This window comes from Penicillium argentinense (genome assembly GCF_028826775.1).
Source record: "Penicillium argentinense strain IBT 30761 chromosome Unknown utg000006l_segment0_segment0, whole genome shotgun sequence".
Taxonomy (NCBI): domain Eukaryota; kingdom Fungi; phylum Ascomycota; class Eurotiomycetes; order Eurotiales; family Aspergillaceae; genus Penicillium; species Penicillium argentinense.
In genome coordinates, this window is record NW_026622665.1 from 186,530 (window position 1) to 213,548 (window position 27,019).

The following is a 27,019-nucleotide window of genomic DNA, read 5'->3' on the forward strand; positions in this document are numbered from 1 at the left end:
CGCTGCACTAGCTGTAGCTTGTGCATCAGCAACAATCTCAGGGTCATGGGGCCCAAATAGGGGTGGTGGGAAGAAGGAATGTGACATGTTGTGGAACACACACAACACACACAGAGTATTGAAAAGGGGTAAATAAACGTGACTGAGATTATTTCAGCGCTAAAAATTATTATATAATACAAGTTTTTGGGTCGGGAATTGTTACGGACACTAACTAACGTAGTTCCCAAGCGAGTGACGCACCCAAGCGAGTGACGCACCCAGGCGAGTGACGCACACCGCCTACCCCTACATTTTTAAAATGATATTAGACTACTAAAAACACTATTAAATTCAAAAACTATAGACTAGGGCACCGAGTAATTGAATGGCCAATACTATTGCAGCCGCTACATCTCCGCGGTGCACGTTTGGCTGGTGGGGGTGGCAAAATAGGTGATTCAACCGGTGCGGGCGGATGCTGTTCAACAGGTTCCACTGGCTGCACTGGCTGTACTGGTAGTCGCAAGCCCTCTCCAACTGTAATACCCTGTTCGCATCGAACGAGACGATTCGTTCTTGCTCGCTTTTGCCGTTTCTTCTCATTCGCAGCCCGTAAATCAGCAATTTCCTGCGCTTGCAGCACATTGGTATGCATTGAGACACAGTAACCCTTGATAATCTGATCTAGGATAATCTTTGATGGGGAAGGAGGGCTTCTTGATCGTTTTCTAAGTAGTTTTTTGAGTGAAGAAAACTGTCTTTGTACTTGTTTGACTGTTTTTGGCGTTTTCGGACTGAACTGGCTCGATCGGCTGCTTGGGCGGCTAGGTGGTGGTGGAGGTGTTCGGAGAGAAATATTCAGTTTTGAAAGCAGCCGTTCAGGATCTAGTGGAACTAGACCTGCTGCTGTGAAACTATGTTGAATAGTCTCTAGTTTAAAGGTCTCTTCTCGTGCCTGAGGATACTCTGCTAGGAAATCTAGCTTATCAATATGGTTAAATCCTAGCCGTGCCTGATTGGTAATCAGACGACTATAGGCACGCTTAAGAACAGCAAAACATCCAATATCTAGAGGTTGAAGAAGATGGGATGAATGTCCTGGCATGCAGAGTGGGATAATTGAGTTTTCAGCGCAAATTCGGTCGAATTGAGGCGTGAGATGGCTACCATGGCCATCAAGAATCAGAAGGCGATGCTTTCCTTTCATCCGACTTGAGGTGAATGGGATGAATAGATTTTGAAGCCATCGGACGCTAATTTCATCTGAAGTCCAGCCATTAGGTGAAACTTCAAATCGCCAATCTTTTGGAAGGCCATCAAGCCAACCGATGTTGTGGTTTTTGGCTTTGAAGATTATACATGGTGGAAGAGCAAAACCTGCTGCACTGATTGACTCGATTGTAGTCACCCATTCACGATTTCCTGGCTGTAGAACTGCCCGACGACCATAGTACTCGGCTCGAGTAACCACCTTTTGTGCTGAAATAAGGCCCATCGCGAATCCAGTCTCATCAAAGTTGTAGATATCATCTGATTGGATGCCGTTCTTATTGATCACATTTTGAACGGTTTTAAACCACTCACGTAAGACCTTCGGGTCCTCGTTTTGAGCACGTTGATAGTCATAGCGTCTTGAGAAGCATGTTCGAAGCACTTTTTGGCGATTGATAAAATTTGATGCCCAGTTTTTTCCAACTGTTGGTGAGGGGGTGTTTCCGCGGTCGGCAAGTAGAATATTCGCTATTTCTCTCACAGTTGAGGGCCTAGGCGCTGCACCGCGTGAATCCATTGAGAGTATCCACTTTACAAGCGATTCTTCTTCAAATCCAGTCAATTTATGACTATTAGCGCGTGTATTCGCGCGAGAAGACTGGCCCGCACGTCGGCGGCGGATTGTAGCCTCAGATACGCCGTATGTCTTGGCTGCAGCGCGAAGACTAGGAAATTGTCCTTTTTGAAGAGCCTGAATGGCTAATAAGATCCTGCCCTCACGATTAACCGAACCCTGGCTTGATTGAGCGTGTTTTGGTGGCATGGTGGGTGGTTGAAAATAGTGGGTACGCGTCAGGACGCCATTTTTGGTGGGGTGCGTCACTCGCTTGGGAACTACGTTAGTAAAAAGCTGTTGTGTCCGTAACAATTCCCTGCCGCGAGGGGAATTGTTAACGTAATTCCCGGCTAGCCGGTCATCCCGGCTACGCGGTGTTGGAGCACCTGAATAGTCCTGCACCTCATACCTCTGTTTGACCGTGTCCACGACACGGGGCGCCCCCTTTTTGTTCAACAGGTGCGTCACTCGCTTGGGAACTACGTTAGTTAGTAAAAAGCTGTTGTGTCCGTAACAATTCCCGCGAGTCGGCACCACAAGCGAGTCGGCAGTTTTCCCTAGCACCACCATCAAGCACTATTCAACGCGACTTTATTCCACCACCACTATTCAGAATGCCTCTATCTCAAGAAAACCGAATGCAAATGGCCATACACGCGTACAAAAGCAAGCAAATCCAATATCAATCAAAAGCTGCTGGAGTATTTGGCGTACCAAGTTCAACCCTTCAAGATCGACTCAGGGGAATGAAATCACGGTCGGAAACGCGTGCCAATTGCCATAAATTAACAGTTCATGAAGAAGAAGTCTTGATCAAGCACCTGCTAGACGCTGATAAACGAGGCTTATCGATTCGACCCGAGTTTCTACGGGGAATGGCGCAGATTCTTCTTCGCGAGCGCACACAAGATCTACTGCAACCCTTGGCGTTAACTGGGCATATAAGTTTGTTAAACGCCATCCAGCACTACGTACACGGTATAACCGGCGGATTACATACCAGCGTGCAAAGCAGGAGGACCCAAATATCATTAAACAGTGGTTTGCGACCGTACAAGAGGCTATTCGAGAACATGGTATCCACGAGGGTGATATCTGGAACTTTGATGAAACTGGCTTTGCAATGGGGCTCTGCTCAACCTCTAAGGTTATTACCGCAGTGGAGCACAGTGAAAGGCCTCGCAGGGTTATTCAGGGAATCGTGAATGGGTCACAATCATCGAATGCGTGAGCTCTGGAGGGATTTCTATACCGCCATGGATTATCCTAAAAGCCGAATCTCACCAAGCCACTTGGTATCAGGAGCCTTCTCTTTTTAATAAGGGATATGCTCTTGTTAGAAGCCAGAATGGCTGGACAACGGATGAAATTGGCTTTCGCTGGCTAAAGGAGATGTTCGAATCATATTCTAAACGCTACTCAACTGGTGCGAAGAGGTTGCTTATTCTTGATGGCCATTCTAGCCATCTGACTGCAGAATTTGATGATTTTTGCAAAGAGAATGCAATAATCTGCCTCTGCATGCCTCCCCATACTTCTCATCTTCTTCAGCCACTAGATGTTGGTGTTTTTGGGCCGCTTAAACGCGCGTACGGGAAATTGACTGAGGAAATGATGGCTGCCGGCAACAACCATATTGACAAGGAAGACTTTCTACACCTATATCCACCTGCGCGCGAAACTGTCTTCAATCGGGAGAACATATGCAGTGGATTCGCAGGAGCTGGTCTTAAGCCACTTCATCCAGACCGAGTTCTTGAAAGGATTACCTTTCAACTTCGCACGCCAACACCACCTCTATTAGAAATTGAAAGTTCAAATTCCTCTACTTTTCAGACACCTCTGAATCCTCGTCAGGTTATTCATGAGGCGCGTCGCCTACAGAGAAGTCTTCGAAAGAAAAGAATGCTTTCTAGCAGTCCAATCTCGCATATTCAGCACCTCGAAAAAGCGGCGCAGATGGCAATGAATACAAACCTACTTCTTCGACAAGAAATTAAAGTTCTACGAGAGGAGAACGAGCGAAAAATCAAAAGAAGGGCAAGGAGACGTGCTAATCTTGGTAATGAACTTGTTTTATTTGTGCATGAAGGTCACAATCGAGTTCAGCAGCTTGATACACAGCTTAATGAGCAAGTTGATGAGCCTAGTCCTAGGCCTCGCCAGCGAGCTCCACAACGCTGCAGTGGCTGTGGGACTGTCGGACATACTATACGAGGTTGTCCTAATAAATAGCTATTCATTTGGTGTTTTAGATGGTCTGGTAGAGTATAACTGTGGAGTGTTAAATATAAATAATACAATGGGGCGCGGCGAAATTCGCCGCTCGGTGGTTGAGTTGATATGTTCTATTCGGGACTGTTGCATGAGAGCCCCGTGCGTCGGGCCCACGATATTCCGTGCTGGACATCTCACACAAATATCGCCTGGCCTGCCCCTCCCTCGAAAAGAACATCGCCGTTTCGAGGGAGAGCCGGGCTCTCTCCGCGACGGCTTCTTCCCGAGTTCCTTTTACAATGGTGCGTCATAGTTCGGCGGCCCCCAGTCCAACCCCTGGGGGACAGACCACCTTGGGCTCCTCGATCTATCCACCAGAGTATATATGGAACTCCCTCTCCGACTCCCAGCGGGACTCATTCATCTCTACTGTGTCCGCGTCTCTTGTTGCGGGCGACGGGCAGCGCAAGCGCCCACGTTTAGACCTCACGGGGGAGGAGGATGCTGACGACGGTAGGGTCCCATCTCTTGTTTTGCCAGTCCCTCCCCGCTTCCCAGGTCTCGATCGTGCTGCTATTATTGCCGTTTTCGAGCACACCTTCCGACCAAAGAAGGACCTCATAAAATTCCGTAGCCCTGAGTTCAAGGCCTCGGCACCGGATGGCGAGTCCTTCGATCTAAAATCCACATCATCTGGCCTGCAATTCCGCAAGGTAGTCTCAATCAAGGACTGGGGAAATGACGTTTCCCTCTGGGCCCATTGCTTCAGCAATTACATCGCTGTCTGGTGTGATTTCTTCGCTGCTAAGCACCCGTTATGCATCAGTGGAATGGTCCTCTTCCACCGCCGCATTTGCGACCTTGCCAGGGCATATAAATGGCAGGATTGTATCCTGCAGATGGCCTTGGACCACCACCAGATGGTCGTCGATAAAGGCGACCTTACCGTTTCTCTCAGTGACTGGGAAATTGGGAAAGCCCTCGAGAGCTCCTACCTTCGCCCGGACAACGTGCTCCCAGCAAAGACGACACCGGCTTCCCCAACCACGCGCTCAACGCGCTCTACCGCTGCCCCAAATAACGATACTGTCGTTTGTGAAAAGTTCAACTCTTCTGCTGGCTGCCACTGGCGAACGTGTCACCGAAGACACGTCTGCTCTAAGTGTGGCAACGACCACTCTATAGTAAGCTGCAAAGTGAAACCAGCGAGTTAGGAACACGCCGGGGTCGGTCCTGATATAGGTCAAATCCTGTCGCCGCCAACTAGCTGGCCGGCCCCGCGTCCCAATACTTCTATCCAGTTTGAGGTCTTCGACCCTTCCCTCCCGCCTCTGCGTGATTCCGCTTCTCCCTTCATCGCCTCAGCGTGGAAAACCCTCCTCGAACGTTATCCTGGCAACCTAGGGACTATTTGCAGCGGCATCCTTACGTTCGGCTGCCGCCTCGGTTGTACGACCGTGCCAAGATACCGTCGAACTCCTAATCACCGCATCGAGGAACACTCCCTTATCACCCAGAAGCTCTCTAATGACCTATTATGTCGTCGGGTACAACTATCTACTGGCCCCGTCGTTGTTTCCCCACTGGGGCTGGTACCCAAACACGACGGAAGCTGGCGCCGTATCCATGATCTCTCCTACCCGCCGGGTCAGAGTGTCAACGAGTCTATCCCCGACGCTGCTTCTACTATACAATACATCTCTATGGATGACATCTTTGATCTCATACGCACGTCGGGACGAGGGTGCTATATCATCAAACACGACATCAAGGATGCCTTCCGTAACATTCCCGTCGCTCCCGCTGACCGGCCTCTCCTAGCCTTCTCGTGGGAGAACAAGACATACATGGAGTGCTGCCTCCCATTCGGCCTTACAACTGCACCCTTCATCTTTAACCTTTTTGCCGAGGGCCTTAACTGGCTCCTAAGCGCTTGCTTGCCTTTGGCCTCTGTCGCTCATTACCTTGACGATTTCATCACTATTTTCCCTTCCTCCGCAGGAAGTCTCTCCAAAGCCCTTACCGCTTTCAATACCGTATATATTCCTCTCACGGATGCGTTAGGCATCCCACGGAATGACTCGAAAGACGCCGCGGGTACCGTGGTCAGTGTCCTTGGGGTCGAAATCGACACCACACTCCTACAGGCCCGAATGCCTCGCGATAAGCTAGCACGCGCATCTTCCGAAGCCGCGTCGCTACTACAGCTAGATCGCGTCTCGCATAAAGCTTTGCAACGTGTAGTCGGTTTCCTCCAACACTGCTCAATGGTTATCCGTCTCGGCAGAGCCCGCCTTCAGTCGCTCTACAGCGACCTCGCATCCTTTCCCTCCCACCAGCGCTCCGTTCGCCGCCTATCCCATGATAGCCGCGGGGATCTTGCGTGGTGGAGGGACACTCTCCCGTTATTTAACGGCATCCATTTCTTCGAGAAGAGCCGCCCCCTAGTTGCCCTCTACACAGACGCGTGCGACTCAGGTCTGGGCCTCTTCTTCTTCTATGCGCCCTCATGGGACTCCGCCAGGGACTGGATGTCTGCAGCACCTCACCTGCCTTCCACCCATACGGCTATCGTGGACGCCTCCTCCGCCTGCGGCGACGTGGCCCACATCAACATCAAGGAGGTCTCCGCAATCCTGCAGGCCTTCCTCATACATAGCCCCCATTGGGCTCATCATCTTGTCCTCGCTTTCACAGACAGCGCCGTCGCGTTTCATGGCCTGTCTAAGCAGGCACTCCGTGGGCCGGCTCATCGCCCCCTGCTCATGCTTTTCAGCATAGCAGCCGCCCTTGATATCGAAGTCCAGCCACACTGGCTACCTTCATCGGAGAACCTACTAGCTGATGCTCTGTCCCGTTCCGATTATAGGATCATCGCTAATATTTGCCCACAGTGGACGAGCTCCTTTCCCTTGCTCCGCCAACCTGGTTCTCTCGACAGCCTATTTTCGTGAATGCTGGCCATGCGAAGCTGGTCTGGAATGGTCTTGCAGAAGGAACCAGAAGAGGTTATCGCTCGGCGCAGCGCTCTTACGCCCGCAGCTGCGCGATCCATGGAATGCAGCCGTGGCCAGCCACAGCCCCGTCTATCTGCACTTGGCTTACGGAGCGCCTACTGGGCGCGGGTAGCTCCCCACCTGTGAAGCCCGATTCAGCTATGTCTGAGCTCTCAGCTCTCCGCGCGTATCACGTCGATAACGGTTTACCTGACACAATTTTTGACCTCCACGCTAAGCATTTTCGTCGCATGATCGATGGCGCTCGCCGGCTGCAACCGCCCCGCCGAAAGCGGATTCGCAACCCAATCTCACGCGCCTCAGTCATAACCCTTTCAGGGAATATCTCACATCTCCCTGCCCAACCGCGGGGGCTCTCAGCGGCCCAGAAAAATGACCTTAATCTTGCCGTGGCCGCCCGCGTTGCCTTCGCCGGATTCCTTCGGGTCGGGGAATTTACATACTCAGCTACCGACCTCAGAGACACTCAAGTCTTCGCTGCTACTAAATTAACCCGGGCGGATGTCAGGTTCTCCCCCACCATGGACCACGTCCTCCTTACTTTGAAGAGAAGCAAGACCGACCGAAACCACGAAGGTGTCAATGTTGTCCTTGCAGCGACAAACGACGCAGCCTGCCCCGTCGAAGGCCTTTCTAAGCTATTCCTCCATGATTCTCAACCTATGACTGCTCCTCTATTTGCGCTCTCCTCTGGTCCTTTCACCTCATCCGCCTTCCAACGTGCGGTTATCTCTAAGCTCAACCGCGCCGGGGAAGACACCACGGGACTTAAGGGTCATAGTTTCAGGAAAGGGGCAGCACAACACGCCCACAACGCAGGCCTAAGGAATGACCACATCCAAGCCCTCGGGAGATGGGCTTCCGAAGCCTTCCGCCTTTATTTCACAACACCTAGAACAACACTATATGCCTGGAAACGTCAATTCCAGACCGGTCATCCAACTCCGGTCTCATCTTCCATACCACCAGCCCCTCCATCATCCTCTTTTGGCCCACCGGGTCATTTGGGCCCGCCTGCAGCCCTCACGGCGCCGTAGCCCTCCGTCAACGAGGTCTACATCGCCAGTGTTCTGACCGCAGGTGCCCCGTGCGGGCCAAAATATCTCATCCGTCTCTATCTGTGCCAGTGTAGCAATGGTTGGAATAGAATATATATTCTAACCGAACTGAAGCGAAACACTACGAGCAGCGGAATTCATAGAATTAGACGACCTGTACATTTTTTGTACTAAACCACCGCTCTGTCTTCTATTTAAGCCCGCCCGCACTCAGGCAAACTATTCATATTTCGAAGACGGATCCTGGCCTATCTTTCCGCTCGAGATGTCTATCACTGTGAAGGGCTATTCTGTCCGACGAAAACAAATCCCTGTCTGTCCAGCATTTTGTGTCACTGACTATAAGGTTCAGGGTGCGACCCTCGATTCTGCCATTCTAGATCTAAAAAATGATCATAAGAATCGGCGACACGACTCTCACCGGAAATACTGTTCAACATACGTACAACTGTCACGTCTACGATCACTATGGGGCCTTCACCTTCTGCAGCCGATCTGCATGAGTGATATTGAGCAGAGACCTGACCCTCAATTACTGGAAGAAATGCGAAGATTAAGTCTGCTGCAACAAGAGACCCTTAGCGCATGGCAGACTAATCCTTGCGAATGATTATGTTGATTCATCCAATCATACTTTGACACGCTATTTGCATTCGTATGCACTGTGGTAGTCTCTCTTCCGAAATGCACCACCAATTTTGCAAAAATTGCCAAACTTTGAGACTCATCATATTTTCGCTCGTATCTGCAGACTGTAGCATTGGCCGACTAGAGTACTTCCCGGCACATCTTTTCAGAGCAACTCAATCAGTTATTACCCCGCTCTCCCTTCTGCATGACTCTCTGGATTTGCTTCATACCATTTTTTTTTCCACCACTCCCGATTACCGTGGAGTGACTCACTATTTCCAACATGCCATCAAATAAATCTTTCCCTGCTATTCTCCACGTGCGCGATTTCGTCGAACATATTGAACTAGATCCAACGCGTCCGGGTAAAGGACTCTCGATGCAGCTGCGTGTTTCACTAAATATACCGTTCAAGGATATCGAATCAGATGATGTTGTATCAAATGAGATCCCCACCCTCATTAGGTTCTTCAATGAAGGGAATCAGCCTGATCTTTATCAGCCCAATACTTTCGTTTATTCGTCTGGTTCCTTTTTGACTACATCGTCTGAAGATGAAGGATTTCACATTATACTGCACGCCCATAATTTAGACCGGTCAGTACACCATACCAATTAGAGTGCTCTGCTTATATCGTGCAGCCATCCGGGTAATCAAGAAGATGCAGATTCATACTTTGTGCACTGTCCCGGTGCTGCCCAGCCCATCGTAACTTTTCTCGGCATTGTCCTTGAACGCAGAGGACAAGTGAACGATGGACGGAATTTACTTCACTATCGTCTCCAAACAACTGTTTACAATCCATCAACTCGTACCCCTCATACTTTTCCCATCACCGCTTTCTTCAAGAACGGGCAACGTTGGGCAAACTTTCCGCCACTTAATGTCAACTCCCACGTGTTTTTAACGGGTCGTATCTTTGGCCTCACAAAAGAGAACCGCCAGTTAGCTATTGTGGCAGATGACATACATTTCCTGCCGACATCAACAAGTAGCCTTCCACCAACGCCCTCTTCAACAACCGGAAAAAGGAAACGTGTTGACCGCTGGTCCCAGAGGGCTGGACCAACCACACCATCCAAATCCACATGGAGCCATACAAATGAGTCTTCCCTCGATGAACCACAGCTTGCAAGGTCTATTAGAACGAATACTCCTGTTGACGAAGACGAGGAAAGCACTCAAATCACCTGGGCTGATACGGTGGATGACACCAAGAGCTTGCCACAGGCAAGCACTCCTACTCCAGAAAGGCGTTCACAAAGGTCAAGAAAGGCTTCATACGCCAATATACTTGCACAATCCAAATAAAAATGCGGCCAGTGATTCGAAAACATGCTTACATCATTTCATGTTGCGGCCATTAGTCATCGTTGGGGCTTTCTGTCATTGGTCCATTTGGTTTCAGACGCTTTTCCGCTTCATACGAAACATTTGAACACAACTTTTCACTTTTAAATCCTATTTTCCTTTGATTTCGTTTCAGGGCTGATGCGCGCGACGCGCGCGTCTTCCAGTCGGTATTGTCAGGATGTGTATCAGTTTGCTATTTATGGACTAGCCGAGATTAGCTACGTTCGCACCCATACAATTTTGTATGTGTACGGTCATACCAATTCGGACAACTATCCATGGACATTATTGGGCGTACAATTCTGTACTGACAATAAACGAGGATAACGGCTAGCTGGTCAATACAAGGTGGAGTATCTGCTTTGACAACACTGTCTAGATTGATTCACAAAGGCTCCAACGTAAGCATCCCCATTGCCAATTGGATCCTATCAAGCCAGTCACCGGGCTTTTCACCCTGACACGTAGAGGGGATAATGATCTCAGAGGAACCATGAGGGGTGTGACCCTTCGACGAGGCAGGAACATTCTCGAGTTTCCATGAGGGCTTCAAAGAGCTGTCCACAGCCCAAGACGGAGGCGACACGTGTGGACTTGCATGTGGTTCGAGGACAGTGTATAACTTATCGAGCAGAGCAAGAGCAGATCGTATCCCATGTAGTGAATGCTGTGCAAAGACACAGGCAATAGTAGTCGGGATAGACCCGAAGAATGCCATTCGCTCTTGGATTGTTTGGTGCTCGCTGACATTAACCAGGTTGACGGTCATTTGTTTACGGAAGTCAGCCAGTGTCTTTCGAGTTTTGTGGATCTCGTCAATCAATCCTTTTCTCGAGGACTTCGACACATGCTTCTGAGCAATCATGTTTTGCGTGCGAATAAACAACCCTGGGCATCTTGTCACCTCGCTGAAGGCATTGTCGACGATAGCTCCAAGTACACTCTTCTTCCCATTCCTTTCATCTGCACTGACTGTGTCCTTGATCGCTGATTGCCATTCACTGCTCTCAAGGAAACATGACTCTCCACGGAGAAATGCATCAAGAACCAGAAAGGACCGGAACGAGATCAGAAGCGTGCGGCCAATCCCGTTCCGATGTGGGCTCGGCCCTCGCGATCGGATAAGGTGAGCTATACCGCGAGAGTGAGATAGCCAGGAGCATTCAGCGGTCCCATCCATCATCTCATAAACCCCCAATAGAATCGCTGCAGCGAGAGTCTCATCCGACATGGCGGAGGTGGGGCTATGGAGCGCGCAAGCCAACCGATTCAAGCCCCGATTGTACATATATCGACTCCAGATCAACTGCTCCGAGTCTTTATACTTCTTCCCTAAATAATAAGTGCTGAGAGATCTTATCGCCCAAGAAAGTGGCGATGGGGGGTTATCAACATGGGTGCAGCGCAGCCAGTCCATCAAATTGACTTCGACACGCGCACTGTGCCCAAAGTAAATTCCTGGAAACACCGTCGTGACGAAGGAATTAAACGCTTCTCGAATCTGGGTGTTCAGCGCGCTGAGCGCCAGATTTGGTGCCAATCTCTCATCCGCCAACAAGAGCAGGGACTCTTTTGAAGTATCATCGCAAGCAGCAAGGAGTAAGGGTCTGGTGCCCCGTGTTCCAAGTATAGGGCCTGTTGTACCCTGGACCTCGTATTGCCTGATCAACGGGTGGGCACGATCGCAGAATTTGGGCGTAATACTTTTAAGGTGAAAGCTTTGTCGAACGAATGCAAACGGAGAAAAAGAGAGGCTTCCTAGATATGAGTTTCGCAGGTCTGAAAAATGCAAGGTTGATGTAATGGCGATCGCGACTGCGTAATAGTGCGAGAGTATAAGAAAGGCACTTGCTTCTTCTTCTCGTTCGGCCAAGAGAGCCGGCGGCAGCCAAAGCAGCCATGTATTTAGCGGACGCAATCTATCGAATGCCTCTTCAGCATTGACAAAAGGACCACCAGATTGTAGCTTCTGGATGAACTGCAATAATTGACTAATGTACGAACCATGGAGTTGTTGGACGAATGAATTCTGCATGTCGAGCAAATTGGCGGTGACAGTGTCCAGGGCTGCAGGACCGCAGCCGCAGAAGAGCTCCGAAGAAGAATCATCCTTCATGTCGTTCTGGTCATCCAAAAACTGGGCCAGTTCGGATCGATACTTGGCACCCGGTGTCATGGTATTGAAAACCTGTGCGACAAACTTAGTTGGACCATGCCATAGCAGACAAGTGTACATAACCCACCGTGGTGATTCCTCGCTGGAGCAAAACCCATTCCTGCCTGTAAGTCACAAGACGAAGAAAAATCAATTCGGAGAACAGTCGATCTTATGAGGATATCATCGTACCACTCGTTTGCCTGCCATAAAAGGAGGATAGATGCAGCCAGAACTGCCTCGGAGATGCTTTCAGAAAGTTTGTAAAGAGATCTTCGTAGCCCGTTTAGGGCAAATCCTCTGTACAGGAGCATTAAATTCCTCGTTTGGTGGTTTCGGGTAATCCAAGCTATGTAGCTAGCAGAAAATGCCAGGAGTGAGCTCATCACAAATGGGTTCTCGAGCGCCATCGTAAGAAAGCTTTATTAACCGTCAGTCTGTGTAAGTGGACTTCAGATTTCTGGAAACGATGTGCTTGGGCCTACGTACAAGGGCATCTTCTGCAGCCAGACACTGCAGTTACTAATACCACGACTTTCAAAATCGAGGGAGATACGAGTGACGTGAAGCAGAAGCCTCAAATCGGTTCCCGTGTAATTATCCCAGAAGCCTTCGGGGACTAGCCGTAGACGAGGCAAAGGCGATATGCCCGTCAAGTGCCATCGTCGGAGTTCGGTCATTATCCCCCTAGTCATGAGGAGGTCCGGGCATCTTCCGTGGTGACCCGTATCGAGGAAAACGGTGTCTGAGTAATCGCAAAGCCGATTGAGTCTGGAGCAGTTTTGGCTAGTTGAATCGTTCAGTCATTGACAATCGGGCTAGAGCATAGGAGGTTGATTACCATTGCGGAAAAGCCTCGTCACAGCGGATATGCTTTCTTTTACAACTGCGACAACCATTTCTTGATTTCCGGTGGGACCTGCGCGACGGCTTCCTGGCTTTTCCACGCCCCATCGTCTCTTAATAACAGAGAAAGCTTGCAATTCTGTGACAATTCCTCAAGTTGAGGGGTCTTGATGGCGAGAATGGGATCGGATCTCTGAATATTTCGGACAAAAGCTTGCCCCGATCCCTGTTTTTATTGTTTGATAATTAAGCCTTGAACCGCACCCCCAAAACTTGGGACTTTGGAAGCAAACCAATTTGAGGAGGATAATACTGCGGCTCAGCGCGAGGCAACACGAAACAACACGAGGCAACACAAGGTGAGGGTCCTATGGACTGTTGACAAGATCAAGAGGCCTCTCAAGGTTTCGATATGGACGATTTTTGGGTGTATGCCGATCATTGGCTACTCAAATGATGAATAGGGTGACCTTCTCGTCCCAGGCGCGCCTTTGGGTTTCGCTCGAACTTTTCCTTGAAGTTTCCAACCTTGTCAGCGTTCCGAGAGCCTCAGAAGAAAAATGCATAGTCGTCGTGTACACACTCAGCCAGAAATTTGCTTATATCATTATCGACAAATAAATTCACGGAGAAGTGCTTTACTTTGATAGTCACTCGAGAGAACAAAATTCTCGTTCTTCGTCAATAATTTGTAGAGGAGAGGAGATTTGGATGCGGAGAAATGATTATATGAACCAGGCAGCAAAATAATGATTGGAGACTTGATGTCGAGGATAGTGGGGTAGCACCCGAAATAGTTTAGTTCCGTTTGTGTCGTGATATCTTCATTTGTACTAGGGGATTCTCGACACTCCGAGATCGGGAGGTTCAACCCCTCACCCTACTCATGTAAGCAAGGACACCCTAACGTGTCCTCGCAGCGTCCGCTCTTTTCTTCTTTTCTTCAATCAATTCATCCTATCTTTTTGGATTGGTTCCCCTTGGTAGATTAGCCCCATTCTTGCATACAATGCCATACTGTATCAGCTAGCTGCGACATCTCAAAACTTACCTTCCGACTACGTACGCCTACACCTGCACCATCACTAGTTGAAGGCTCGATTTCCTCTGCTTTTCAGACTCCACAGAATACTCGCCAGCTAGATCGGAAAGTTCGAAACCTGCAGAACAGCCTTAATAAAAAACGGCAGCTTTCTAGCAGTCCTATTGCTCATATTCAACATCTTGAGAAAGCTGCGCAAATGGCGATGCAAACCCAACTGCTTTTAGAGCAAGAAATCAAGGCTTTACGGGCTGAAAAGGGCCGACAACGTCAAAGAAAGGCAAAAAAGCGTGGCAAACTAGGTAATGATCGCCTTCTTAATGTACAGGAAGGTCAAAATCGGATTCAGCAGCATGATACGCAGCTTAATGAGCAACCTGAAGAATCTACTCCCGTGCCTCGCCGACGAGCTCCGCAGCGCTGCAGTGGCTGTGGAACAGTGGGACATACGATTCGAAATTGCCCTAGTAAATAGCTATTTTTTTATGTATTTAATTAGTCAATTCTAATGGTGTTGGTGGTTTAAAAGCTTCAAAAAGTGGTGGCTATAGCAGAGAATCCGCGGTTCGGTGGTATCCGCGGTTCGGTGGTTGATTACGTTAATCCTGTAGTGTCCGTAACAATTCCCTATCTGGTCTTCGATTTCTCACGAGGCTTAGTATTGGTAAGCTCACCGAAGATGTTGCTGGAGATCCTTGGCTCGGATTTCTTAGCTTCCTTGGAGAGCCAAGATTGTGCGACGTAGCCCGTGTACTCGTTCTCAGCCCTCTAAACTAGGATGTAACGTGGGGGTATATGTCCTTTTTGTATGAGATAATCGACGCCTTTGTACTCCTCGCCGAACTCCTCATCTAAATACCGCATAAAAAGGTCCAGTGATCAACTTCAACTGCAGACAGCTGATCTTTGATATCCTCGATGTCTTGGCGACTATGATACATGAAGAGTTACGGCGCAAAAAATTCCCCACTCTTATTATACTCTCTTCGGATGTCACTGAATTCAGGTTTCGCGTCAAGTATGGCATACAACGCAGTTTTCAATTCTTTCGCAACGGGGTGGATACACTCAGAAATGGACCATAGAAGCTGTGGCGATTGGCCACTTCCGATGCCACAAGTCTTGCTTTTCTTGCTGTAGTTACGAAACACAACGAATGAGAGATCAGAATTAAGCGCGAGGAAAAGATCAAAGTTCTGAAGACGGATGCTATATCGGAGATGGGCATCACCATTTGGCATATACACAATTTCCGGGCAATCTTTGAACATGGCGACTGATTTCTTCAGGTCCTCGGAATCATCGTCGTGATCATTGTTCGAGGCTGGGTTGTGGAGTCGATATAGAAATTGGAATCTCGGAGTCTCGGCTTCCCTGATTGTTGTCTTTTTCATTCGTCGACATCTTTGAATTGTTTGTAGTACGTGGCCGGGAAGATGATCCCGGAGGTTGAGAAAGTTTCTCACTTTCTTGACAGGCCATCATTAATCGTAAATTGTTCCATTGCTCAAGGAGCATCAGCTGGGAATAATAATCCTGAGACTTTTCTTGGGTATCTTCTCGCTGGTGCAGGGATAAAAGTCTCGATTCGTCTATTAGGCTTCCCTGAGTTTGGTTCTCTGAAATGGTCAAATGATTGAATTGTGCCCATTCAGCCCGTTCATCTGGTGTTCGATCGGCTTCCGTTCTTTCCACAGTGCGATCGGCAAGATTTTGCTGTAGCTGTTGCTTCAGACGACCCTGGCGAGCCGGGATAACTCGTGGGTGAGATTTGATGGAGCACTTAAAGGGCGATGTTTGATGGTGAGCTTCTAAGTGCAACCACTAGATCCCCAACACGGAGTAGGAAGCAATGTGTGGTGGGCATAGCACGTAAGGTGAGGGGGCACCCAGGTGCATGCAGGGGGTGGTCTAGCGCAGCGAGTCAGCCTTTTCTAAGGCTGGCCAAGAGTTGATCAGGCAGCACAGGCAGCCACTTGTTCCAACGAGATATTCACAATATGGTACTGAGAGAAACCTTGCAAGAATTCTCCCAATACTATGGCAAGTGGGAATATTTCCACCCAGTACTCAAATTAGTACATGGCTAGTGGGTGCGTACATACATAGTATTAGCTTCAATCCATTTTTTAGTCCGACCATTCACAGCTCTGGCCTCTTGAAACTCGCGGAGCTGGCATTTAAGGAAGCGCGAGCCATATTCGAAGCTCAAGGAACGACGGATCCAAAAAGAAGCGCCGCCTAGAGGGCCTCAACGTAACCACTGTGGAAGATCTTCCTGGTGCCGTTGATGAGACAAGGCAGCATTATGACAAATTCGGTTGGAATCAAAAATGAGAAGATGTATGGAGCAAGTGTCGGAGAGAATTCCTTATTACGGAAATGCTATGGATGTCTTGGTTCAGCATCATCCGGAATATGTTTCTCTAGAATGGGGAACTATAAAATTATTGTTTGAGGTATGTCCCAACAGCCCCATCCAAATTGATGCTCTTCCTCAAATGTCCTTTGTCAGGCAATTGTGGAACACAAGAAAATAGGATCCGCTATCGTGAACGGTGTCCTGGACATTGCGAATCCTCTACCACGTGTGAAATCAGAAGGGTCGTTGAGAGGAGCTATACACTCCATTACGAAGCCTGCGCCCCTAAGATACAACGATATCATCGACGACATTCACCGAGTCACCGAGAGAATATCTGCCCACACAACAGCGGCAGCCAAGCCGAGCAACGTGATATGCACCAAGAGCTCGTGGCGATCAAACAAATTGTCAAGTCGGGGAATGAAGCAAAGGTAAAACAACAGAAAGATCTCCAGCAAAAGCTACAAGTAGGGGTGAATCTTGTTAGCGACCTAAAATCCGGCCGGCGATGGCACCAAGGGAATTTGTTCCAGAAAGTTTCCCGGATAAGATGAGCCAGTAATCTGTCCTGAGATATCGAGTTTCTATTCTATAGAATCACAATCCATGCACAAGAGAGCTACCTATATGCAAATATGGGTCTGTACAGGAAACATTCAGGTATACATCAAGCCTGCCAAGGAACCTTCTACCGCTGAGGTCTCCTGCAAAACACTCCTATGACGAGATACATCCGGCACAGGACGACGTATTTCCCTCCGTATTGTTCCGATATTGTAGTTTCAGAGAGGGGTACAAAGCACCCTTCCATTCGGGGGTTATTCCAACCTCCAATTTCTAATTCCGTCTCACTTGGGCTGTCTATTAGGAGTATTCTCATCTATACCTCTTCTCCCAACAAAACTAACAGTCTAGCTGTCCGTGTTGCCACAGGTAAAGCTGGCCTTGCTGGAGTCATCATGGATGGCAGTGCCGGAAGCATACAGGCCCAGCACGCACAGAGCAAGACCAAACAGGGCGATGGCCACGTTGAGCACGGTCATCGCGACCTTGCGCGGCGAGGCGAACCACTGGCCGCGGTTCAGGTGCAGCCAGTAGATACCACTGAGACCGTAACTGAACCAGCTGGCGAAGAGAGCGCTGATCAGGGAGTTCAGGTCGCTGAAGACGGGGATTGCCTCGGCAATGATCCAAGCGACAATCCAGCAGGATACGCCCAGGCCGAGCCACAGGCCAATGGACTTCCAGTTGCGCTGGTGGATCAGGTCCGATTTGGAGCAGAGGCGGAAGTAGATGTACTTCAGGCCAATGTGGCCGTTGACGACACCAGCACCGACGATGGTCGGGATGGCAATGCCAAAGGCGACCTTCTTCATCAGTGGGCCGGCAGAGCTCAGGGCGGGCGAGGACACGTCCTTGCCGACGTAGCAGTAGACGACCACTCCAGCGGTCAGGTACAGGCAGATCTCGAAGCCCTGGAGCATGAACAGGGACTTCTTGAAGTCATTTGGGGTCTCCATCTCGGCGATCAGACCGAAGAAGGCGACGTGGGCGCAATAGGCGAAGACGATGTTGGATACGGCCTGGAACGCGGTGTACAGGGTGGTGTCGACGGTGGCCTCAATGATGCGGCCGGGGTGCTGCTCGACGCCGACGGAGATTATGGTGATCATGACGGCGCTGAAGATGGACAAGAAAGAGCAGAATGAAATCCAGATCATGCCCTTCATAGTACGCGGGATGGACAGCACCAGGGAGATGATCATGCCGACCAGACTGAAGACGATTGAGCAGGTGCCGTGGTTGGTGATGGTGTTCATCATGACACGAAAGGTCAAGATGTGGCTTCCCATGATGAAGATGCAGAACAGGAACTGGCCCGCACCGAAGAGCTCGCGGCCAAGGCGGCCCAAGAGAATCTCACCAGCGTCTGCCAGGTTCTGGATGTGAGGGTACCGCTCACGCATCAATCCGATGTTGTAGCCGGTGTAGGTAGCGAGCAGACCCAGGCCAACAATGAGGATTACACCGCTACATGAAAAAATAGACAGGTTAATCCAACTGATCCAGAGCTAACTGTAGGCAGGATAGATAAGGATATACTCACGGCACCAGGCCCAGCGTAGCTACCGCGGACGGCAGAGACAGCACGCCCAGCGAGACGGACTCGCAAATCATCAGAAGACCACATTGCCACCACTTCAGGGTCTTATACTTGATCTCGGCATTCTCCTCGTTACCAAAGGCATCAACGACCTCCTCATGTTTGAGGCCAATCTCCTCCTCGTGGGTCGGCTCGTGCTTGCCTACCTTGTCGCTCTCGTCCGCAGTGGGCTGGGGAGTGTGTGCCACCGTCTCCATACTGACTGACACTTGACCTATGAATGGCAAGAGATCCACAAACACAAATCAAACGATAGACAGACAGATACAAGGACAAGCCTGCGGAGAGGTGTTTGCAGTCTCAGAATCCAGCGGTCTGGCTCTGGAATCAAGAAAGGAGAACGTGGGAGATGTGAGAAACCAAGAAGCTCGGGGTCTTCAAATAATCACAGAATCAATTCTGCCTCCGAATTTGAATTTCGGTTTGCCCCATTCTCCATGAGCTAAGTTGCCCCATAGAAAGCAAATTTGCACCGAACGTTCCATGTACGCCTACCGAACAATGTGGTTAGGGGTTTGATTGGTGTCACCGCACTCACTTGGGCCAAGCATCGAAATACAAGCCAATGGCTGTGCCGGATGGTCCTTGAGTTAATCAACTGCTCCTTGAAGGGCTCCTAGCCACCAGAATTTTAACCCCCGAAAAACCTTATTTCCGAGAACCAAAGAACAAGAATCAAAGAGTGAAATCATCATCACAAAATGACTCTCGATTCAGAGAGTTTGGGTCCCTAAAATGATGTTGGAGAATTGCCCCAAATGTTTTCCTTCTGTTTTTGGAACTCCAGGATTGCTGACTCGTGAATAAACTTTCTCGCGAATAAACTTTCTCACGTTTTCCAAGCACTTCATCGTTTTCCATGTTCAAACAAGGCCCACAACAAACCATGATTTTCCTGAATCCTCTCCAAGGAGTTTTATCAAACGTGCTGACAAATGCCATGGATTTACCCAGCTGGGCCTCAGGCCCTGTCCTTTTGTCGGAAATAGGGGTCAAGAACGGTGTATTGTAAATGTGCTGAAAAACTCGACGAATACAAAGAGTGGATCTATTCCAACCATTGCTACACTGGCACAGATCGAGACGGATGAGATATTTTGGCCCGCACGGGGCACCTGCGGTCTGAACACTGGTGATGCAGACCTCGTTGATGGAGGGCTACGGCGCCGTGAGGGCTGCAGGCGGGCCCAAATGACCCGGTGGGCCAAAAGAGGATGGTGGAGGGGCTGGTGGTATGGAAGATGAGACCGGAGTTGGATGACCGGTCTGGAATTGACAGTTCCAGGCATATAGTGTTGTTCTAGGTGTTGTGAAATAAAGGCGGAAGGCTTCGGAAGCCCATCTCCCGAGGGCTTGGATGTGGTCATTTCTTAGGCCTCGTTGTGGGCGTGTTGTGCTGCCCCTTTCCTGAAACTATGACCCTTAAGTCCCGCGGTGTCTTCCCCGGCGCGGTTGAGCTTAGAGATAACCGCACGTTGGAAGGTGGATGAGGTGAAAGGACCAGAGGAGAGCGCAAATAGAGGAGCAGTCATAGGTTGAGAATCATGGAGGAATAGCTTAGAAAGGCCTTCGACGGGGCAGGCTGCGTCGTTTTTCGCTGCAAGGACAACATTGATACCTTCGTGGTTTCGGTCGGTCTTGCTTCTTGTTAGATGGTGTGGAAAGTGTGGCAGATGATTGACTTCATTGGCATCTATCTTGGAGAGAGTGGAAGGAGAGGAGCGAGAAGTGGAGAGTAAGGAGAGTGGGGCGCGTACTGCCCCGATCTACCGCCTTCCTCTAACACTTCTCTTCAAAGTAAGGAGAACGTGGTCCATGGTGGGGGAGAACCTGACATCCGCCCGGGTTAATTTAGTAGCAGCGAAGACTTGAGTGTCTCTGAGGTCGGTAGCTGAGTATGTAAATTCCCCGACCCGAAGGAATCCGGCGAAGGCAACGCGGGCGGCCACGGCAAGATTAAGGTCATTTTTCTGGGCCGCTGAGAGCCCCCGCGGTTGAGCAGGGAGATGTGAGATATTCCCTTAAAGGGTTATGACTGAGGCTCGTGAGATTGGGTTGTGAATCCGCTTTCGAAGCGCTTGTTCTTGCATTTGTTGCTACATCTCCATCATACGATTCATAGCTGACGTCATACGCTCCATAGCTGATTTAGTTTGCTGTATTAAAGTCTGCTTGAGCGACTGACACCTGTGCCAATAGCGTTTGCCCATGTCTCATGTTGCGCATCCGGTGATATTATAGTGTTTTGAGCGTTCGAGAGAGACTGGGAAGCAGAAACCATCACTGCTCGTACAATTGGAGTCCTTGCACCGCCAGCGGACCATTAATTGTCTCTGAAAGTTGCCTGCTGTCGGTATAGTATTCAACCGGGCATCATGTTGCTCGTGTAGGCGATCTGACCAAGTTGTATCTCATCTTTAAGATATAGGAGGAGAACTAGGCATATATGATGAAGGTATGCCATGATTCTGTTAAATAAAGCTTTGAATGGCGTCTTTGTAGCTTCAGTAGAAGGTTTAGTTCTTCCACAAACCACTGAAATATCGAAGGTCGGCTGCACTAGGCCAGAGCTGCGAGTAAAGTGATGCTTGTTGACAAGCCCCAGCACCCTATCTACGTTGACACGGTCATAACCATCAATATTATGACAACTGACACGGGGACGATGAAAGCTTAACACTGGCCCTTCTTATCTGTATTTCATACTATTCATTCTGAAGGATAGGGGTTATACAGCTGAGCATCGCAGCTTCAATAGCCCAGAAGTCAAAGTGACGGCGAGTACTATCCTCCAGGTTCTTTTCCACCAACGGCTTCTTGTTGACACGGATATTAGGGTGCAGACTTATTAAGAAGTCGGCTTGAAGCATGGCAGCTTCAAGAACAGGCTCTACATCACTAGTTTAAATGCTGTGAGGAAGATCTTAATTAGAACCTTCAGGATGACGCCTTCGGATCGTACCAAGATAGTCTTTTTCAAGCATTCTCTTGGCCTTCTCCTTTGACGTGTACAGCTCTTCCATTACCTCCTCCATCCCACCAGGGAGATCCGAGTTGCCGATTGAAGAAAGTGCAGTGTTGTCCTCTTCGTCTTCTTCGTCCGGACCCTCCTCGTCATCCAGATCTCCCTCCTCCTCATCTTTACCTTATCAATAGGATCCTCGAATTGGATATCAGAGCTTGGTGCAGCCGCCAGGGCTTTAGCAGTGGGTTTAGGAGCCAAGGCCTGTGTTAAAGTGGACTTTTCGTTGGCGAGTCACCCTACGCCGTGGCCATCGTGTAGGAGTAGCTGTACGACGAGGTCCTTTACCCTTCGCAGCTGCAGCTCTTGCTTTAGGAGCTGTAGAGGATTCAGCTTCAGGTTCAGCCTCGGCGTTGGCTCTGGCGATTCTGGCTGCCCCAGCTCTCTTCCGTATGGCAGCCCCTTGCGTAGTGGCACTGCGAGCTAGAAGGTAGGCGCGGACTCGAAGGAATGCCACGGTCAGGTGCCATTATAGTGGGCTATAGCAAACGGACCAACCCTTCAAGAAAGGCAGAAAAATGGGGCGCCGAATCAGTGACGGGCGCTATACTTGCCAAACGAGGCGTTCAGATTGACACAGAGCAGAGCTCTGGACGGTCTTCAGTTTGACGGGATGTGTATGGGAAGATGAAAAAACAATGACGGATACTGCTGACGGGACCTTGTGGGTGATCGTTACATAATGGATCAAAAATTGAATGCGTGGAATAACCAAATTATAAATTCACTCATACGGAGTGCATATCTATTTAGTCTGAACTTAGAAAAAGAAAGGAAAAATAACAAAAAAGGTCTGGTGGTCGAGCCAAGAACGAACGGAAACAAAACGAGAGGACAGCCTGCCGCAACTCGGAACAGGCACAGAAGACGCTCAGGTGTGCAGGCTACATATACTGTAACCCACAACTTACCGCAGACTTAAGTGAAGAGTGCGCAAAATTGTCAGACAATTACGGCTTCACCCAGATGGCGGCATAGCGATCGTCCTTGCCCACATTATAGCCACTAAAAGTGCGTAGCACATAGCCCTGGGCGCGGTATTGATTGAAGTCGGCCTGGAAGGTTGACGAATCCAAGTCATAACGGGTAATTGAAGCCCGAGAGGGTGTCTTTTCCCAGATTCCAGCATAGAAGACAGTACCATTAACTTGATAGCCGTCGATGTCGACCGCTTGGTAGCCCTCACTCTTGAGCTTGTCGAAGGTGGCTTGATACTCATCGCTGGTCAGATTGGCCTGCGACCACCAGGCGGCTTTTTCATTGGCCTTCTCCCAGACTGTGGCAAAGCGGGTCTCGTTGGCCACCTCATACCCGCTCAAATGTGTGAGCTTATAGCCCTGGCGCGCATATTCATTGAAGTATGCCTGCATGCCGGATTCAGACATACCGGTGCGAGACTGCCACGCAATGACGGGAGACTTGTCCCAAACGGCGGCATAGTAGTCCTTGTCGTCGATCGTGTATCCATTGACTTGCGCAACATGGTATCCTTGCGCTTGCAGTTCATTGAATTTTTCGTCATGTGCCTTGAAGCTGAGGCCAGAGTACGACTGCCAGGGGGCGGAGGGCTTTTTCTCAAAAATGACAGCGAAATTAGGCTGGCCATCGTGTTCATACCCACTCACAGAGTTCAGACGGTAGCCTTGGCCAACCATCTCGTCGAACTTCTTTTGGTAAGCGTCAGGTGTGAGGCGGTAGTAGGCGTGCCATTCGTTTGCCTGGGCGCACACTGCGGACAACACGGCGAGAGCGCAGGGAAGGAGGGACTTCATCATGATATGATTATTTGGTGTCTTAGCTGAAAAATGAGAGGTTTTGATACGTAAATCTCCGTCGTCAGTGTCGATTCGACCCTTTTATATTCTCAGATACCTGTCGTCTGAGGCTAAGGTGTCTCGTGATTATGGAGACATTATCATTCATTTACCCAGACTCTCCATCCTTTCAGTTCACTTGCTTTTCATTCAAATGAGTTGCTCCTGTTTCCAGATTGTGTCATTTGTCGTTAGGAGATTGCGATCTGCAATTTCGCTTGGTCTTGGACCTCATGAAAGTGGGACTGAGGAAACAAGGGAGTGAGTAGTTCCCCGTAAATAAGCTTTCTAAGTTCAGGGACATTGTCACAACGGAGTGCTTGTGGAATCGAGCCATGGCTTCAGCGGACAACCTGAAACATTTATTGACCATCGCGGATCCTGCAACTGACTCTTCCAATCCAGACCGCAAAGAATCCTGTATATACAAGATGAGTAGATCAAGTTGGGGACAGCAAGGCACCATACGAAACCAGCGTATCCCTGAAACATCTGCACCATCTGGCCTCCCCAGACGTAGTGGCAAAACTTCCTCTTCCTTGGTGATGCCATCCACTCTTCCCCTACTGTGGTCCACCATGCCTTTCCCAGCCCTATGTTTTCTTGTGCTGATGGGGATTCAACGAAGCATATTTACGAAATCAACTTACAGCCACGGGGATGCGTCGGTGATCAAGGGCTGTTTGCTTCCAGAAGAATTCCAGGGGGGGGTATACTTCCAAGACCTGATCACAAAGACGTTGTTTGTTTCTCACCACCAGCACTACATTTACCAGAGCAACGGAAACCAACAACTTGGTTCGAGCTTGGGTTGGTTGAATCGACTATGCAATGGAGTTCGTCAGCAAGTTCGTTACATAAGCAGTTGGATAACCAAAATTTTGTGTTGCGCTGGCGTTGAAGAGAAAGCTCAGTCATGAAATGCTGCCAGGGACTTGACACAAAGGTTTCACCGAGCGCATGCTTGAAAATAATTCGTTCGAAAAATTCCCCTTTGGTGGAAGAGAGAAGTACGAGAGTGTAACGCAACGACTGGTCTTGGAAAGGGTAACGTAATCCTGTGGTGACGGAATTGTGACCTTTTTCCAACCGTGATAGGTCCTATGTAAATGTGGCTGGCGTGAGCTTCCGAATCCGAACCTGTATCAATCTTCGCCGTTGAGCAGCAACCCTTGTTTATCTCTGAAGGATGTGGTGGAAAACTGGAATATTGTTCCCAGGTTTCCCGCGACTTGATCTTTTGTTCTGGTTTAATCCGGAAAGCTTGTTTACGAGCTTGTTTCGTGGAGCTGAAAACAACTCTTTCTTGGCAAAAACGTTTTCTTGAAATATCTCGCCAATCAGAGGTCTCAGGGCCTTGAGAATTAGTTCATCATTGTCGTAACTTCATGCGCTATCGTTTGATACCTATTTTGTAGGCGCGATGGTAGCGATGGTTGCGACTGGTGCGAATGTACAGAAATTGCCCCCTGACAGGAGAGGACCACCGAAAACCATGGTACCCCGTGACCCACCCAAATCGATGGACGACATCGCAGAAGGGGCCCGCCAGGTGCTGAACCACATTGAGAACAATGGCACCGAGGACCGATACGTCACAGGATATATCCGGGCTGTCCGCCAGTACAGTAAAACCGGGTTATAACGAATCAATTCAGACAGCTAAATTCATTCGTTATATCTAAGTATTCGCTATATCGAGAACCATTATATATAACCACAATAATCAAATTCAGACATTAAAATAACTTCTAATATCCCTCTGCTCCTGGTTTGCCAATTTTCTCCCTTTCACCACTCTTTCATGTTTATAAAGCTCTCGCAAAAATGAAGAACTACCCTGAGGTTGCTGCTCCTCGTACAACCGAAGCCTTTCCAATGCATCAATAGCTTCCTTGATTGAGATAGAGGGTAGTTCTTGAATGATTTCATCCTCTTCTTGCTCAATTTCAGGTTGAAATTGGGAAAGAATTAGATCATCTATCTCATGGATATTATCTTGTACAACCTCATCGTTCGGATTAATGAAGTCGTCAATATCCATAGGATCTCTGATCCTTGATGAATGCTGAAGCTCTTGAAAATCCCTAGTAATATCAGAGATAATCGGATTGATCTCAGAGAGCTGTATTTGCTCAGAGCGAAGAGCTTTATTAAAGCATCGCTGGATTGTTTTGGATGAAAGATCAAATTCCCAAGCTTCAATACCCCATCGAACTGCATGTAGGACATGCATTGATCTTGAAGGGTCTCGTCCTTCTTCGTACTCTTCAAGGATAAAACGCACCCATCGTCGTTTCCAGTAAGCCTTCCAAGTTCGAATAATTCCCTGATCAAGAGGTTGAAAACGGCTTGTCGAATTAGGCGGAAGCCAAATAACCAAGGTATTTTTCAAAGGAGAAGGGCCTTCATCGATTTGTTCGAAAGCAGCTTTATGAGCAGAAAAATGATCTAGTAAAAGAACCACTTTTCGTCCACTCATAGTATTATCAAACCATCGGAGCCATCCCTCAAAAATCTGGCCTGACATCCAGGCTTTGCGGTTGGAATACCATTGGCAATTAAAGTTTTCAATATTGATTCCCGCAGCTGTAAAAGCACGAGGCTTTTTAGCTGTACCAATAAAGCATGGTGGCAGGCGTTCAGAACCATCTGCATTGCAGCAAAATAAAACTGAAATTCTTGCTTTTTCCTTCTTCTTCCCCGGTATACTGCGTGTTGAAAGGCTTCGATCTGGGACCTGCTTCCAAAATAGTGACGTCTCGTCGCAGTTGTAGATATCATTTGGCTGAAACGTCGATAGTAGCTGTTGGATAGGTCTCATTGCTTGAGAAGCAGTCTCAGGGACACTGCCTTCCTCTCCATGCTGTTTATAGGCTCTGATTGATCGTCGAGATTGGAACCCAGCAAGCCAACCATTACTAAAAGAAGGCATATCCTTCCCTTGATAGCTGGGAATTTTAGCCCAAAAGAAACGCGCTTTCTCGCGTATAACCTCCTGGCTGATAATGATCGGTCCTTCTGCTTGTTGTACCCACTGAAATAAGGCCTTTTCTAGGTCGGGCCAGAATTCGATTCGGATACGCTTGGAGTTGGTTTGGTGTAGAGATAGATGATTATCAAGGCATTTGTATCGTGAGGAAAGGATTTCAGAAACTGAAGATAGAGCAATTGGGTGCTGAAAAGTCTTTTTGAACCAGCGAGCCAGCTCTATATTCGAAGCTTTTGGCTGGAGTTGTCGTTGAGCGCGTAGAGCAATCTTTTGCGAGATGGGGATAGCTGTACGGCGAGGCATTTTGTGATCACGTGGTACCTGGGTATTACGATTTGTTGAAGATTTTTGTATGGGAAAAACAGGAATCCTATCTATTTATACGAATTTCGTTGTAAGGGGGATAATTCGTTATTTGTATGGAATGTTAGAAAGGAATGCGTGGCAAATTCTTTATAACAAGGGATTCGTCTTAGCTGGGTTCATTATAACCCGGTTTTACTGTACTTGATCGAGCCTCTGCTCACAACAGC

The 27,019-nt window shown here is 48.9% G+C and overlaps 7 protein-coding genes across 7 annotated transcripts; 3 read left to right on the top strand and 4 right to left on the bottom strand.

Moving 5' to 3' along the window:
• Nucleotides 1–4,326: 4,326 nt before the first annotated feature.
• On the top strand, nt 4,327–6,981 carry N7532_007217 (uncharacterized protein; the record flags this gene model as incomplete). Its single annotated transcript, XM_056619710.1, has 2 exons — nt 4,327–5,211; nt 5,329–6,981. The coding sequence occupies 2 exons, from the start codon at nt 4,327–4,329 to the stop codon at nt 6,979–6,981; spliced, it is 2,538 nt and encodes an 845-aa protein (XP_056473076.1).
• Nucleotides 6,982–7,184: 203 nt separating this feature from the next.
• On the top strand, nt 7,185–8,081 carry N7532_007218 (uncharacterized protein; the record flags this gene model as incomplete). Its single annotated transcript, XM_056619711.1, has 1 exon — nt 7,185–8,081. One exon carries the CDS (start codon nt 7,185–7,187, stop codon nt 8,079–8,081), a length of 897 nt encoding a protein of 298 aa, XP_056473077.1.
• Nucleotides 8,082–10,471: 2,390 nt separating this feature from the next.
• Nucleotides 10,472–12,921, bottom strand: N7532_007219 (uncharacterized protein; the record flags this gene model as incomplete). The annotated part of the gene is made up of 4 exons (XM_056619712.1): nt 10,472–12,274; nt 12,330–12,366; nt 12,434–12,661; nt 12,731–12,921. 4 exons carry the CDS (start codon nt 12,919–12,921, stop codon nt 10,472–10,474), a joined length of 2,259 nt encoding a protein of 752 aa, XP_056473078.1.
• Nucleotides 12,922–17,405: 4,484 nt separating this feature from the next.
• On the bottom strand, nt 17,406–18,855 carry N7532_007220 (uncharacterized protein; the record flags this gene model as incomplete). The annotated part of the gene is made up of 2 exons (XM_056619713.1): nt 17,406–18,525; nt 18,602–18,855. The coding sequence occupies 2 exons, from the start codon at nt 18,853–18,855 to the stop codon at nt 17,406–17,408; spliced, it is 1,374 nt and encodes a 457-aa protein (XP_056473079.1).
• Nucleotides 18,856–22,630: 3,775 nt separating this feature from the next.
• N7532_007221 (uncharacterized protein) lies at nt 22,631–23,455 on the bottom strand (the record flags this gene model as incomplete). Its single annotated transcript, XM_056619714.1, has 1 exon — nt 22,631–23,455. One exon carries the CDS (start codon nt 23,453–23,455, stop codon nt 22,631–22,633), a length of 825 nt encoding a protein of 274 aa, XP_056473080.1.
• A 1,471-nt stretch (nt 23,456–24,926) lies between these two features.
• On the top strand, nt 24,927–25,139 carry N7532_007222 (uncharacterized protein; the record flags this gene model as incomplete). Its single annotated transcript, XM_056619715.1, has 1 exon — nt 24,927–25,139. One exon carries the CDS (start codon nt 24,927–24,929, stop codon nt 25,137–25,139), a length of 213 nt encoding a protein of 70 aa, XP_056473081.1.
• An 87-nt stretch (nt 25,140–25,226) lies between these two features.
• N7532_007223 (mariner-Tc1 transposon family protein) lies at nt 25,227–26,789 on the bottom strand (the record flags this gene model as incomplete). The annotated part of the gene is made up of 1 exon (XM_056619716.1): nt 25,227–26,789. One exon carries the CDS (start codon nt 26,787–26,789, stop codon nt 25,227–25,229), a length of 1,563 nt encoding a protein of 520 aa, XP_056473082.1.
• Nucleotides 26,790–27,019: the final 230 nt, after the last annotated feature.